This window comes from Rhizopus delemar, genomic scaffold, assembly GCF_000149305.1.
Source record: "Rhizopus delemar RA 99-880 supercont3.1 genomic scaffold, whole genome shotgun sequence".
Lineage (NCBI taxonomy): Eukaryota > Fungi > Mucoromycota > Mucoromycetes > Mucorales > Rhizopodaceae > Rhizopus > Rhizopus delemar.
The window spans coordinates 2,834,627-2,849,894 of record NW_027137827.1 but is presented as its reverse complement, the minus strand read 5'-3'; the positions used below and the strand labels follow the sequence as shown (position 1 = coordinate 2,849,894).

The window sequence follows — 15,268 nt, the reverse complement described above, 5'->3', positions numbered from 1 at the left end:
TCAACCACTCTGAATTTTTCAAAACTCGCTTTGTTTGCTCCACAATGAATTACAGAGACCTAACTGGGCACCTAATCTCGTCTACTTTTACATGTCTCTTTCTTGTCCATATACGATTTATAAATAATTAAAAAACTAAAAGGGATACATGGTGTCTAAAATACATTAAATTGTCCGCGCCGGATCAATAAGGTAAAAGGGAAACTAAGAAATCTTTTGAATATAAAGGTAAAACTGTAGAAGAAGGGAAGAAGTAATGGAAATACTTGGAGTACTTGAAATTAATTTTGGGGTAACCATTTTAAGTGTTAAATAACAGGTTCTAGAGGAGTAGTTGGGATTTCTTCATGGGCCAGATAATTGAGTCCATATAGTAATGTACAAATAACGGACCGTCAAACTGTCTAAGCGATAGTTTTCTGGAGAGACATAAGATGTTTCTTAGGCATGTACAAGCAGCAGATAGCCTGTCATTTCGTGAATAGATGATTTGGGTGATAAAGGCATGGCTTTGGCTTTCCACCAGGTAACCAGCCTAATCTCCAGCGTAAATATCGATCACGTTCCAGTTGAGTCATGAGAAATCAAAGGATGAGATCAGTACCAATTCCATGGTGGCATTGAGACAGGGCCTTAGCAGATTGGCCTTTGAATCGCTTTAAGAGATTGTCTCGAAGAACAGCATAGCGAGCTTATTTGAATTTGTATGTAGTTAAGGAGTTAAGTTGAGGAACTCATTGTGACCAAAGTGGGCCTTTAGCGATCTTACACCATGGGACTTGCTTTATGCTTTTTGGGCTTGGAGAAACTTACTAGACTTGAATTTTTCTTTATTATTATTTTCAACGCTCCTGTAAATACACTAAACAACTCAAACGAAGACGTATCTAACTTATAGCTTATATTATATCTATGTGGGTATTTTCTTTGCTTTCCATTTGGGTCTATTTTCTTGCCAATTTTTATTCTATTATTTCAACTCAATTTAACAATAGTTCATAAAAATAGTGTATTAGCCAAAGGTGCGGCATCTAAATAAAAATAGCATTTACAAAAAAAGGCCCAGTCTATTTTCCATAGAAGGATACTTTTTTTTTCCCTGAAAAAATTAAAATAAAAATGGCACAAGTAGCAAAACCAACAGCAGCTTCTCAAGGAGGAAAGTTTCAAGATAAAGATAAACCCATGGAGGTTCGCATATCAAACATTACAGCTGCTAAAGGTAAATTGGTAATCTATCATCATGTTGACGTGTCTCTAATGTATTTATTTATTCTAGCTGTTGGAGATGCGATTCGTACATCATTAGGTCCCAGAGGCATGGATAAGATGGTAATGGTTGAGGAATTACATATACAGAGGATATCTCATTTCTTGTTTTGGGAATAGATTCAAACTGGCAAAGGTGAAGTGGTGATTACCAATGATGGTGCCACTATCTTGAAGCACATGGCAGTTCTTCATCCTTCTGCAAAAATGGTTAGCTTCAAAACAAAACGTAAACTCTATATTTTAACTCATTTTTTCTTGCCTACAGCTTGTGGATCTGTCTGCGGCTCAAGATGTCGAAGCAGGAGATGGAACAACATCTGTTGTGGTCTTGTGTAGTTCTTTATTAACAGCAGCCGAAAAGATGCTCAACAAAGGTATTCATCCCACAATCATTGCCGAATCCTTTCAACGTGCGGCAGCCAAGTCAGTTGAGTTTTTGACAGAGATGGCCACACCCGTTGACCTGTCTGACCGTGAGTCGTTGTTGAGAGCAGCTTCCACCTCATTGAGTTCAAAGATTGTGTCTCAATATTCGACTTTACTTGCACCCATTGCTGTCGATGCCGTGACTCGTGTGATTGACCCAGCTATTGCCAACAATGTGAACTTGAAAGATATCCGAGTGGTGAAGAAGGTGGGCGGTACGATTGATGATACTGAATTGGTCGATGGCCTCGTCTTGAACCAAACTACTGTTCGCTCAGCAGGTGGTCCCAGCCGTATGGAAAAGGCTAAGATTGGTCTTGTCCAATTCCAATTATCACCTCCCAAGCCAGACATGGAAAATCAAATTGTCGTCAATGACTATAGACAGATGGATAAAATATTAAAGGAAGAGCGTCAGTACCTCTTAAACATGTGTAAAAAGATCAAAAAGTCAGGATGTAATGTGCTCTTGATTCAAAAATCCATACTGCGTGATGCTGTCAATGACTTGGCTCTTCACTTTTTGGCTAAATTGAAAATCATGGTGGTCAAGGACATTGAACGCGATGAAATTGAATTTATTGCCAAATCACTTGGATGTAAACCAGTGGCAGACATCGAATCATTTACAGAGGACAAATTGGGTTATGCAGATTTAATTGAAGAATCAGAAAATGCAGGTGCTCGCATTGTAAAGGCAACAGGTATGAAACATGCAGGCAAGACAGTCTCCATCGTCTGCCGTGGTGCCAATTCACTTGTCCTAGAAGAATCTCACCGCTCACTTCATGATGCTTTGTGTGTCGTGCGATGTTTGGTCAAGAAAAAGTATTTGATTGCCGGAGGTGGTGCACCTGAAATTGAAGTATCACAAAGATTGACAAAGTATGCCAAGCTGTTGGTTGGCATGGAGCAGTACTGCTTCCAAGCTTTTGCTGAAGCGCTTGAAGTCATCCCAACGACCTTGGCAGAAAATGCTGGTTTGAACCCGATTGCTATTGTTACCGAACTCAGAAACAAGCATGCCCTTGGAGAAATAACGGCTGGTATCAATGTAAAAAAAGGCACTATTTCTAATATTCTGGATGAGAACGTTGTTCAACCGCTATTAGTTACTTCAAGTGCTTTTGAATTATCAGCTGAAACTGTAAAAATGATCATGAAAATAGACGATTTAGTGCAAAGTCGATAATATTATAAAATAAAATACATACACCTATAATATAGTACATTATTAGATTAATTAAACGATACCTTATTTAATGCTATATAATACGGTATAACGAAGCAATTTGCACGCGCGTTGATTTTGGCTACTACCACTGCTCGTGCATCAAATGTTTTCTTTAATTTCTATAAAACCTCATCGTACATAATAGGAAAATTACTTCAACTTATGGATGATTCTTCACGGTGTATAAAGTGTCAAAGTGAGGAATTTTTGTTTATAACTTGAAGAAACTTCAAAATCACTATGGCCTTCTGTTGTATTTCTTTTACGAGTCATTAACAAGATATTAACTGAGATTTATTTATGTAATAACTGGGATACATATATACACGAAGAAGATAAAAAAGACAATGTATTTAGTTACTATCATGTAAATCTGAGAAATACAATATGTTGGGAAGACTGGGTAATCTTGTCTTCTTGTCAGCATTTGGAAGAATTCAGGTTCCTTGTACCCAGGAAGCAGGCTTACTACTGCTGTCATTACCGCCTATCAAGCCGAAAGTTTCAACTTTTATTGTCGCATTCTTTTATATTCATTAGAACATTTGATTATATAACATGCCTCTTTTATGCTTACCTTGAACTTATAAAGCAACAAGACTGTTTCCCTAAAGTCCTTGATATGCGAAACATGATTTGGAATGACTGCTGTTCCCTCCTTTATATCCACATACAAGCCATTCGCTGCCAACCTCAGAGAATACAAAATTGCTTTGTTTCCTAAAAAATTACTACAATTTAGAGAAGAAGGTATTTTACTTTGTAAAAACTGATGTAGTACCTATTATTTGCAAGCCAGGGATTGTGATATCATTGGCTTTTTCAGGATTTTCTCCTACAAGCTTGTCAAGGACTGCTTTGGGTTCGATCAGTAGCTTTGTTCTATCACTAGTGATTTTGATAAGGCTAGGATCGAATTTTGCAACCTCACAATTAGCTTTGTCAGCTTCCTTCTTTATTCGCAACAAATAATCCTTTAGGGCTCTTAAATCAACTTTAAAGCCTGCGCTATCTGTTATATTGACTGAGTCGCCAACAATTTCGCCCCTAAATAGCTTGTTATAGCAGATAGGCTCAGCGTCAAATAGATATATTATTACGTACCATTTTGTTCTTAGGTCTGTTCTTCTAAACAGCCTCTCTAAAATAGGCGCCCAGATCTTTACAACATCATTTTCAGTGATGGCAACATCTTTATGAAACACATAGTTATGGAACCCCATAAGCTCTAAGCTAAATAAATTAAAAAGAGTAAGAATTGATGAAATTTTGGTGTTCAAGTATAATATAACTTACTACTGGGCGTAGATGCTGAAGACATCTGATTCAACTTGGCTTCTTGACTTGGTTTCGCATGAATAGCTGTAGAACCGACCCTTCTGCAACTCCTGCCTTGCGCTCTATAATAGACTGTTATTAAAATCAATGGGTTAATTTTGGCTTTAGTAGCACAAACCTTTTCAATCTTAGAGATTTTTTTCTCTAGCTTGCCACTCATTGCAAGTCCTTCTTCAAAACATTTGCCAAATCTACCGCACAATGTTTCCTAGTCATTATTGTTGAAAAGCCGTTTTTTATAAATAGTTCATTTTCATTTATAAAATAAAATAGGAGCCACGCGTCTGAGAGCGGTGTGAACCAAAAGGAATAGTGTAAGCGATTGAACATGCTAGTCAAGGCCGAGTTTGCCCCTTTTGAGGGTGATAAACTGCGACATAGCACGAGTGATCAACTGTTTATCAATAAAAGAAAAGCCATCAATAACAAATTTCCAATAGGCACGCCAGATAATGGAAAGCACACAGCAGCTGAGAGTCCAGAGATTAATGTTGTCAACAAAAGGAAACTGCTGAAAAGACCAGAGGATTGAGCATATATCGTCTTGAGTGAAAGTGAGGTGTGGACTAAAGAAAGTGAAAGTATCTATCTATGCTCTCCATTTCGTAGGACAGCGCACGAAGAGGTGTTGTAAGTCTTCAGTATTAGCAGAGCAAAATTTAAAATGACAACTGGATCTAAGGCTCGACAAGATAAAAGCCTAACTGCATCATTTTCAAAAATAATGCCGTCTTTAAGAATGTGGTCAATGGCAGGATCTAAGGGATCAAATTTGACTTCAGCAATCTTTCGACTGCCTTCTTTGGTAGTTGCGACTGCGATTCGTGATGGAAATTGTTTTGCAATTAAGGCCATAAGCTGCACAGATGATTCAGATCTATCGGTCATATCCAGGAGGACACTACCTGGAGAACGTTCTGCTCACCACACTTTAGAGTGAATAACTTTGTCTTGTTGACCGTTGTGAATGTCGTATTCGAAGATAGCATTCATAAGGGATGTTCGCTTCCTGGTCGCTACTTGGGACCAGGGCATATTTTTCAATTTGGTAGGAGACTCTGGTGCCTGTGGTCGCTACGTGGCTGCGTTGACCGACTGGTTAGATATTTTGTCCGAAAGAACCATATGCTTAATTTTTTATTTTTCTTTACGCTTTTTTGGACCGGTCCATTTCACTGCTTAGTTTTTTTTTATTTTTTTCGACGCTATTAGCAGAGCAACATCTACATTGTGAAGAGGTCAAACCGTTATCGAATTTTGGGAGAAGCGACTGACTAAAGAGCTTATGATGGAATAGACGATACCATAAAGACCGGCTTTCAGGCGAAACATGCATTTCCAAAAAAGTGACCATTTTCAAGTTGGTATTGGTGACATTGCCGATGATGGTAGAGATCGCTGTATTAGAGACAACCGAAATGGTTTAGGTTTGTAATTGATCCATTGAGACTGCGAACAGAAGGCATCGATGAACGCTGAATCATCCACTTCACCCAATGGTTTATTTTGATTCAATATATGAGGCTTGATGATATGATTATGAATATCTTGGCGTAACTTGAAAACTAGATGAGGGGAGGAAGGCTGGTCAGATGACAATAAAAATCATATAAGTTTTCCTTTTTTTTTTTTTTATTTTCCATCAAAGAGAGTTAGCAAAGAGTCTCAGAAACAACGGTCACAATTGGGAGAAGTCGTCGTATCCCAACATACTTTAAACATGATTCATATTCAAAAGACAAAAGCAGAGTAGTGAATGCTTTACAAGATCTTTTGTATTCTTCTCACTGTCATTCTGTCATAAATAAACTCCATCTCTTTAACTCTTTGCAACTTGTTTTATATAGATCTTGATACAATGATATATAAAAAGAAAAAAAAATAGATATTAACAGTCTACCTGTGTAGCCAGAAATAGATATTCATATTAGAATTTATTCAGCCTAGGCCCACCGTTATAATTTAATTAAAGTATCTTGGAAAGAGGATTAAATAGAATTCTTATGAAAAGGATATAGATACTAGATACAGTGATGTTAAGAGGACGTAAGGGTAAATATTATTGTCTTGTGATTATACCCGATCCACTCACAGTGTAAGCATGAAACTGGTGTGAAAGTAAGAATAGCTCTTTTTATTCCCATAGTTTGAAGAAAAGGAATATATCCTATCTAAGCTATACAGTGAACCTCATAGTCAAACAGCTATAGTTCTAAAAAAAACTTAAAGAGTCACCAAAAGTTGTAAAGGCCTCTTATGATATTTGTATATTTCCTGACTTTATATATTTTTAAGGGAAAATGACTACAAAAGGTTTTTTTTTTATGGACTACAGCGCTTGCAACAAGTCTGAAAGGCAAATGCGCCTCCAAAGTGATGCCCTTTGCTATATGACGAATGAAGCAATCGAACAAATGTTGATGTCTTTAAAGTTGAAAGAGCTGCTGGAGGTGTGTAAGGCACAATGTTCTATGTATCCTTCTTTTTTTTTTTAAAAAAAAATTACTAACTTTATCATTAGTTCTTCTTAGTATTGCACATCTCCATTTTAAGACAGCTGAAAGCGCATCAGTCTTTTACCACTTCCACGCTGGTAAACGACTCCCACTGGACAGCGTGGATTTCACTATGCGGCCATCACAACACATTGACGGTATAGTCATCATATATATCCAAATGACTATACTCTTTTGTCTCGCCTCTTCGTATGTCGCCCCTTTGCCCGCTTTTTCTGCTGCTTTTTTAGTTGTTCTTTTGGTTGCTCCTTTGCAAGATTGAGTAGCGATACAAAGCGTGTAATAGAGTGTATAGACGAAGAGATAAAAATTTAAAAAAAAATACTTAAAAAATAATTAAAGGTTCCAACCAATGTATGTATTATTTTCTTTTATTTGACTTTGACTTTTTATATATCTTTGTTCTAATGTCTTATCTGACTTTTCTTTCAGGTGTAGTATGTTATAGAATAGTGTCTGATGATAACAGACATTAAATAAAAGATAAAGATTTAAATTTTTGTTAAGTGAAATATATTCTTCTTCTTTATGAATAAGATAATCATTATTAGATTCATTCTAAAAGGTAAACATGAACAATAGATTGTAATGATCTTCACTATTGACCATTACTATAAATGAATAATAATGTATTAGGTAGATAGTAATTAGTTATCGACTTCTGTTATGTTCTAACATATGTTTTTATAATTTAATTATCTGTAGGTATGCTCTTTCTTTATTACAAAAACTTATCAACTTCAATTCTTTAGTGTATAAAAGCGTTTATATAGCTGAAAAGAATACAATTTGGTGTTTATTATAAATCAAATATTATTCGACCAACGTAGTTGATCATCGATATGCAAAGCTATAGATCTTTTCAGCAATACGACATAGCCATCAAAGTTATTGACAGATTCTTTTTCTTGCAAAATATCATGTAGACGGTTACATGTTCCCCTTTTTTTCGTTTTCATTTGGTTTAATAAAAAAAAGTGCCCGAAGGCAGATACCCGAAGGTAGAGATACCCGAAGGTAGAGATACATGCTCGAAGGCATGGCACCTCGGAATAGCGGTACCCGAAGGCACGTACCCAAGGTGATGAGATACCCGAAGGTAGAGATAAAAAAAAAAAAAAAAAGAAGAAAAAGGTAAATTTCACAAAAATGTAAGTTTTTATAGTTTTTTTAAGGAGAAATTTTTCAAAAAGCAGTCTACATTCTTGTTGAGTGTTTATAAGTCATGCTGCACATCACATGTAGGACTTGTTACCATGGAAACCCTCTTTAGCTAAAATAGCATGTGATATTAATCGCAGTTCTATTCTTACTATTTCAACAAATGACCTCTAGCGCAGTACCATTCAAAACCAATATTAATATTCCCTTGCTTTCTATCAATAAACACTATTTTTCTTACTACCTAGAAAGGCCTTTTCCTTATTTTTGTATTTCAATTAAAAATAGTTACAATACACAATGAATTTTGGAACAATTTAACCTAGGATTTTAAGCGCTAGATATTCTCTGCTGATTGGCTTCTTTATTAATTAGTACTTCTCCGTGTATTAATTTACAGTTTTTATTTTTGGTTTGATTGGTTTTAACTGTATTTTTATTAAACTATGAACAATTGTTTTATGCCAAGTTACATATTTATTCTTACGTTCTCTGTTCTTTTAAGCGATTTTTTTGGGCTTGTATTTTTTTTTATAAAATATAAGAAAAACTTAGGTATGACTATGTTGTAGAACAGTAACTGATTGTAGTTGACATTAATAAATGTGAGTCTTAATACAAGATCATAATTAAAATAAAGTAAAATATAAGTTTATTTAAGTAAGATCATACAGTCAATTCCAATTAAACATATTCTTTTAGAATATGTATTGTATTCATGAGAGTTCTTTGATAAGAAGAAGTATCAACTAAAACAACAAAATCCAATTCAATGTCAGGAATATTGCTAATCTTTCACATAATTGAAATAACGCGTAAAATAACGTTATTCAATTCAGTGAGGAATTCCCAGAATAAAAGATAATCTATGACAGACATACAAAAGAACAAATGAAAAATTTTCATAATCATAATTATAGATAACACTTGCTAAAGTAACTGAAGATTAGAAGAACGATCACAATAGAAGATATCAAGCTACTCACTCAACAAGATGTAAACACCTGCCTTAAATTAGAATAATTTTTACTTTAACTTAAACTGAAATAAAGATCAGTCTCAAAAAGTATTCAAACTGTTTCTTGATCTTTGTTTCTGCTTTTTTCTTTATTACTTTCACCATTATAAAACACACCAAACTGTTACAGTTCAATGAAGAAATGTTGAATAATAGTTCTTTCGATCTATCATTCATTATTGCTTAGACTGAGTTGGAGCACCATCAGCGTTGAACACTGTGGTGCCGTGCTGCTGATCACTAGAGATGTATGCTTGTATTGGCGATCCCAGATTATCTAAAGAGTCATGACGAAAGTTATATCCAGTAAGGGCGTCCTTAAGGTGGCTATCCATGGCAGCCTGATGTTGAGACTGAGAAATGTTTTTGGTGGCTTGTTTCACAATAACTATGTCTGTAGCCACATGCGGATTGTCGGTATCTCCATTTGAATATCATCTTGTGGTTCAGCAGTTGCTGTGAAGAAAACTTTCAAAACCTCCTGAGTGGATACTAAGATAGAGTCCTCCTCAGTTATTAGCAAAGTGGAGGAATGAATTCTTGGATCATCACCAGATTCGTTCTGAATAGAACGTTTACGTTTCATAATATTCGAAGTGAGAGGTTGGGGAGAAGTGCTAGACATAGTTATGCCACTAGAAACTTGGCTCGACTGGACCTCATCTTGATCTATTCTGTCCTGTGGAGCAGTAGGAGTTTTCCTGACCTTTTGAAATGGCTTATTCTTGCTTTTTGAGCATTCAGCAGCAATATGGCCACTAGCACGACAATTCCAACACACACGGGATGAACGCTTTTTGGGACAATCAGGGACGGCATGTCCTTCAGCATGACAGTAGCGACAGTAGGTGGGCATATCACTCCACACAGTATAAAAGCCTTCATCTTCTGACTGGTACCAAAGAAGATGGTGAGAAAGGGGAGAGAATTTGTTATCATTTTTTGTGATGCTCAGTATAGCATAGCCAGTATCTATATAGGTGCCGGTAAGGAAAAACAAAAAATTGTAGAGTTCGTTTATTCTGGGCAGGAGCTTTAAGTTTGGGTTTATGTAATAGATTTTTTCTCTGCAGATCCCTAACTTTTGTTCTAATACCCGCACATTTGTTTTACGAAAAATTCATACTGGCAGCGGAACGACTGTATTTTGTTTGTTTCCTGAACAGTAAAGGGTATATGAAAATATTTTCTTAGATAATTGTTACACACAAAATTCGGAATAGACTTACCTCCTATTTTTTAATTAAGTAAACTAAAAATAGCATTTGTTTTTATAGGAAAGCAAAGCAAAGCAAAAACATCTCATTATACGATGTACGAATTGAATGTAGAAAAAGACATGTTTTTGTTATCATACGTATGGATTTAATAGAAAAAAGAAGCAGGAGGTCTTTAAATCCCATACAAATTTATGCAGAAAACGGTTGTACAAATAAAAAAAGGAATCAAGTAACCACTTTGGTCATTAAAATATAAAGTTCATTGAGAACTAAAAGTGTTATTATTTTAAAATTTAGATGAGGGGATTCTGTATTAGGAAAGAATAATAATTGTGGTTAAATGATTTTTTGCATTTGTTTACTCGTTAGTTTAGAGTGATTTTGTCCCTTTATGGATAAACAAGTTTTTTAAAACTTCGTAGAAAATTAAAAAAAGAGAATGACTCATCAAGAACGTGAAAAAAATTGTTTAATTTTTTTTGCTAAAATCTTATTCTTTCTTCGTCAAATAATAACTGTTCTCTAAAACTGATGGTCTAAGTACTTTGTCTTTTCAACTCTAAACTTGGCTCTTCTGGTCTTTTGTCAAAAAAAAATCTTTGTGATATACTTTCAATAACCAATGATTACCATGATAACTTATTAATGTGGCTTAATAGTAGCTAGATAATAATAACTATAGATTATACAGAATGTCCATGTATAAAACTGAATGCTATCAGGTAATATAACTTATGCCAACAAAAAGATTATTTTTTCACTGCAATAAGATATCTTCAGTTTTATTTTTCATTCATGACCAAAAACATTAATACTATTTTAGATATTTTAAAACCCCTCCCTGCTTTCATTTAGCATAATATCACGTTATTAACTACGGACAAAAGTAACTTTCAGAATCATAGTTATACTATTAGAAATAAGTTTTAAAAGAAAAGCGTATGTTCAACGAACATCACCAATAAAACCAAAAACTATATCCTTAAATACAAAATCAGACAATCAAACAGAAAGCATAGTAGGAGAATGTATAACGTTTGTGATTAGAGATTGCAGATTATAAAGTTAGATATCTATCTATGAACCCAATTAAAAGGGTAAACACTATTCTATAGTAAGTCCATAAATATGTCATTGTATCTAAATATCACCTCAAATAAGATGAAAAGAGATAATACATAAATGCTACTACAAAACCAGAGCTGTATCTTTTTTTTTTTTTTTTTCATACGAAGTATATTATGTTTCTATTCAGCATAGCCACATTTTACAGCCACATAAATTAATTAGATCAATGCCAGACAAGAACTTAAGCTATTCGTTCCTTCTTCACCGAATATAAATACAAATATACTCAACGATTAGCTTGTCTAATGTACTTGTTGACTATTCCATCTTTTGATTAATAAGACAGTAGTAAACTTATTAAAAAATAAGTCTTTGCATTGAATAAAAATACTCGATATAATGTTTTTGAATGTCATTTTAAATATATGTATTTACGTTGTATCTTCAAAATTCAGTGTCTATACTTTGATTTTGTCTAAACGCAAATATTTTGGATAAAAGTACTCTAATGTAGCAAATGTTGCGTTGATACTATGTCATTGTATAGTGGCTGTCGACAAAATATATAGATAATAAGAACTTATATATCATAGTAAGTTAATAAACCATGCTTTATGGTGTTGCCATTAAAAAACCAAAGTGATAACACTTTAATATCGTATTTTGTAGCACCCGATTGATGAATTTAGTTTATTACACAAGAAGATTAAGTTTGAGTAACACATATACTTTTAATTAAAGGCATTTAATAGATATCAATATGTGAGAAATTTTCTTTTGTATTATATAAATTATTTAAAATGCACCAAGCATAGCTTTTAAGTAAGAATGTTAACAATACGCTTTCCAATTCGAGTGTACCATGGTCCAGTGATTTCGTTTCTGTCTTCTTCTGTAAATATATCATCAGCGCGGCCAGTATCAAGATCAATCAAGTCCAATGGGACCATCTTTGAACGTGTCCAAATCTTTGTGATCGTATAGCCAATAGCACACACAATGAGACCACCATAATTACCAATCAAACCTATCGCACTGGGAGGAACAAAATAAGAATAACCGGCCATCAAAGCAATCACGGTGCAGGCAATCATACCAAAGATGTCACCAAATGGATGGAAAGGTGTTCGAATAGGTAAACTATCAAGCGAACGGTTTTGTACCTTCATTGCCTTACGAAATCGATAGTGAGCAAAGCAGATACCACCCCAGGTCACGAAACCGGCTACACCAGATAAGGAAGTAAGCACAAGGAAGAGAGCTTTTCCTGGAATAAAGGATGTCGCAAAAGTCACAAGGCAAACAAGGGCTGTGCAAGTAAGGGAATAGATGGGAACACCACGACTGGAAATATGTGCTACAAGAATGAAACAAGATTTAATTTACGAATCTCAGATTTGTGTTCATTTGGTACATTACCCAACTTTTTGTGAGCAATTCCTTCATTGGCCAATGCGCAAAGCATACGAGAACTAACATACATTCCACTGTTTGCACAAGAAAGAACCTAAAAGAAAAATGTGTTAAAAGCGTATGAATGAAAAAAAAAAAAAAATGAAATGCTTACAGTAATTAAAATAACAGAGTTCATGACGTGTGCTACGCTATTGAGGCCAGCTAATTCAAAAACAATAGTAAAAGGAGAGACAGTAACACTGTCTGTGTCACTAAGGTTGCGTGGGTCATCGTATCTGATGAGCATGCCCATAACAAACACTGTTTTTAAAAAGTCAAGTCAGTCATCAATATTCTAATTACATCCTTCAGGACATACCTGATCCCAAGTAAAAGATAAGGATACGCCAGAAAACATTTTTGATGGCACGAGGTACTTGCTAATGTAATAAATTGTGTTTAGAATACAAGCCATGATCGCAAAGCTAATGTAAGGAGGTATTATTACCTTGGCAGGGTTTTCACATTCACCAGCTGTGATACCAACAATTTCAGTACCTTGCATACTAAATGAGGCTAATACAAATGCATTTACAACACCAAGTGCACCATTAGAAAAAGCTCCAGGATCTTTCCAGTATTTGAATCCGTATACTTCATGAGGGGATGTATTTCTGAATGAAATGGTTATTAATATCTATTGGTCTAATCGCGACTTATAATTATTTACCCAACTAAACCACCAGAAGTAATACAGCCAACGATAATAAAGACGAGGACAGCTAAAATTTTAATCTAATTATTATATGTTAGAGTTTACTCGTATCTTCTTTTCGTAGTCGTTGATGGTATATACATACAATACTAAAGATATATTCAGCTTCAGCATAACTACGAGCACCAAAAACGTTTAAAACAAAGATAATAACCAACCAGATACCGGACCCTGAATAGAGATGGGATTCAGTAATGATAACTTATGAGTACATTGATATTGTAACCTACATGCCCAAGATGGAACTTTATCTGTCCAAAATTCCATAATAAGGGGAATAGCAGTAAGTTCACTCGCGACAATAATAGCCCAGCATGCCCAATAATTGTAACCAATCGTGGCACCAAAGGAAGTATCAACAAATCTGCGACAGAAGACGGTAAAAGAACCAGAGACGGGAATATATGTAGCCATCTCACCAAGAGAAAATGTGACCCAATAAACAATAAAACCAATGATACCATAGGCAATCAGTGCACCCGCAGGACCTATATGAAAATTGATAAATGAAATTAAGACTAATCGCGCTTTTTATCTGTTTGATTTCTTTACCAGCTGCATTCAAGTTTGCTCCAGATGAAAGAAACAATCCTTGACCGATAACACCACCAATGGAGATCATCTAGTGTGTTTTATTTTAGTCTTTTTTTTTTAAAAAAAATGCTTTATATAACGTACAGCCAAATGACGAGCCTTGAGCGTTCTTTTCAATTTTGGATTTTGGCTCTCCAAAGAGCCTACAGATATTTTGTCTTCTTGATGATAATGTTCAATTCTTGCCTTCTCTTTATAAGAAGCCGCAGAAGAGCCATCATTTTGTGTTTTTTCAGTATTCATTAATAAGAATAAATTAAAATAACAAAGAAATAAACGTACATGAAAGAAATGAATGATTTGTATTTATATGATTTGAATAAGGTTCATTTCATGTAAAAATTTCACACACACAAACATGGATTTTCCTATTTTATTATTATTCAAGTTCCGTATTTTATCTGCTTTGATAAAAAGTTTATCTTTTTGATGGACGATAAGAAATATTATGAATGTTAAAATGAATTTAATGAACCAAGAGTATATACATAATCCACTAAAATTTAATATGAACTAGATGTTTGACCTTTCAATTGTATGATTTCCCACAATAGAGCGGATATGAATATTCATATCCGGTGTCAATAAATCATGAACTCTATCAAGGTTATGCTTCTTAAAAAGGAAATGAATGCGATTATGCATCATATGACTTGTGTTTCATCCTTTCCCTGAAGATTGCTTCGTCGGATCATTTTTCTTATTACCAAAAAAATATAAAATATTCATAGTGATTCTAACACCGGTAACCAATAATAGTGAATAGAATATCAAGTATTGAGGAGTTCTATAATACCCAGATCTTTCCATCATGCCACTTTCCCTATTTATTCACTGACAAAGTTCCATAGCGTAGTACATTTGTATAAAACAAATATCTGAGCTTTAAAAAGAAGCCTAAACTTTCTGAGATAAGTATATGCTTCAAAGCATACGTTGATGAACGTATAAAGAATAATAAAGCAAATCAAGTTAAAATATATGAATTGATTCAATTGAACATATTAATATGCTTTTAGAGATTAAATCGTCACTTTAGACGAATAATTTGGCAATCCTTATTTGTAACGATCCATCATTTCCAAAAAATATTATTCGCATTGTTCAAAGCTTTCCGTGTAACATTGTGTAACATCACTATTTCCCATCTTGGATCAGACATTATTTTACAACTCCTTTTTTATACAATCTTGAATGAAGATTAAACTTTGGTAAAGTAGTGCAAGCAGATCAAGAGAAAATTACAAGAAA

At 34.5% G+C, this 15,268-nt stretch overlaps 5 protein-coding genes across 5 annotated transcripts; 2 read left to right on the top strand and 3 right to left on the bottom strand.

Annotated features, from left to right (window-relative positions):
• Positions 1 to 1,119: 1,119 nt before the first annotated feature.
• On the top strand, positions 1,120 to 2,890 carry RO3G_01126 (T-complex protein 1 subunit delta; the record flags this gene model as incomplete). Its single annotated transcript, XM_067655717.1, has 4 exons — positions 1,120 to 1,222; positions 1,280 to 1,332; positions 1,390 to 1,479; positions 1,538 to 2,890. 4 exons carry the CDS (start codon positions 1,120 to 1,122, stop codon positions 2,888 to 2,890), a joined length of 1,599 nt encoding a protein of 532 aa, XP_067511818.1.
• Positions 2,891 to 3,369: 479 nt separating this feature from the next.
• Positions 3,370 to 4,253, bottom strand: RO3G_01125 (uncharacterized protein; the record flags this gene model as incomplete). Its single annotated transcript, XM_067655716.1, has 5 exons — positions 3,370 to 3,456; positions 3,510 to 3,540; positions 3,692 to 3,979; positions 4,037 to 4,160; positions 4,229 to 4,253. 5 exons carry the CDS (start codon positions 4,251 to 4,253, stop codon positions 3,370 to 3,372), a joined length of 555 nt encoding a protein of 184 aa, XP_067511817.1.
• A 2,407-nt stretch (positions 4,254 to 6,660) lies between these two features.
• On the top strand, positions 6,661 to 7,048 carry RO3G_01124 (uncharacterized protein; the record flags this gene model as incomplete). Its single annotated transcript, XM_067655715.1, has 3 exons — positions 6,661 to 6,724; positions 6,792 to 6,923; positions 7,017 to 7,048. 3 exons carry the CDS (start codon positions 6,661 to 6,663, stop codon positions 7,046 to 7,048), a joined length of 228 nt encoding a protein of 75 aa, XP_067511816.1.
• Positions 7,049 to 9,353: 2,305 nt separating this feature from the next.
• RO3G_01123 (uncharacterized protein) lies at positions 9,354 to 9,821 on the bottom strand (the record flags this gene model as incomplete). The annotated part of the gene is made up of 1 exon (XM_067655714.1): positions 9,354 to 9,821. The coding sequence occupies one exon, from the start codon at positions 9,819 to 9,821 to the stop codon at positions 9,354 to 9,356; it is 468 nt and encodes a 155-aa protein (XP_067511815.1).
• Positions 9,822 to 12,071: 2,250 nt separating this feature from the next.
• Positions 12,072 to 14,260, bottom strand: RO3G_01122 (uncharacterized protein; the record flags this gene model as incomplete). The annotated part of the gene is made up of 10 exons (XM_067655713.1): positions 12,072 to 12,610; positions 12,673 to 12,760; positions 12,821 to 12,969; positions 13,028 to 13,088; positions 13,157 to 13,322; positions 13,379 to 13,443; positions 13,509 to 13,594; positions 13,654 to 13,911; positions 13,976 to 14,045; positions 14,102 to 14,260. The coding sequence occupies 10 exons, from the start codon at positions 14,258 to 14,260 to the stop codon at positions 12,072 to 12,074; spliced, it is 1,641 nt and encodes a 546-aa protein (XP_067511814.1).
• Positions 14,261 to 15,268: the final 1,008 nt, after the last annotated feature.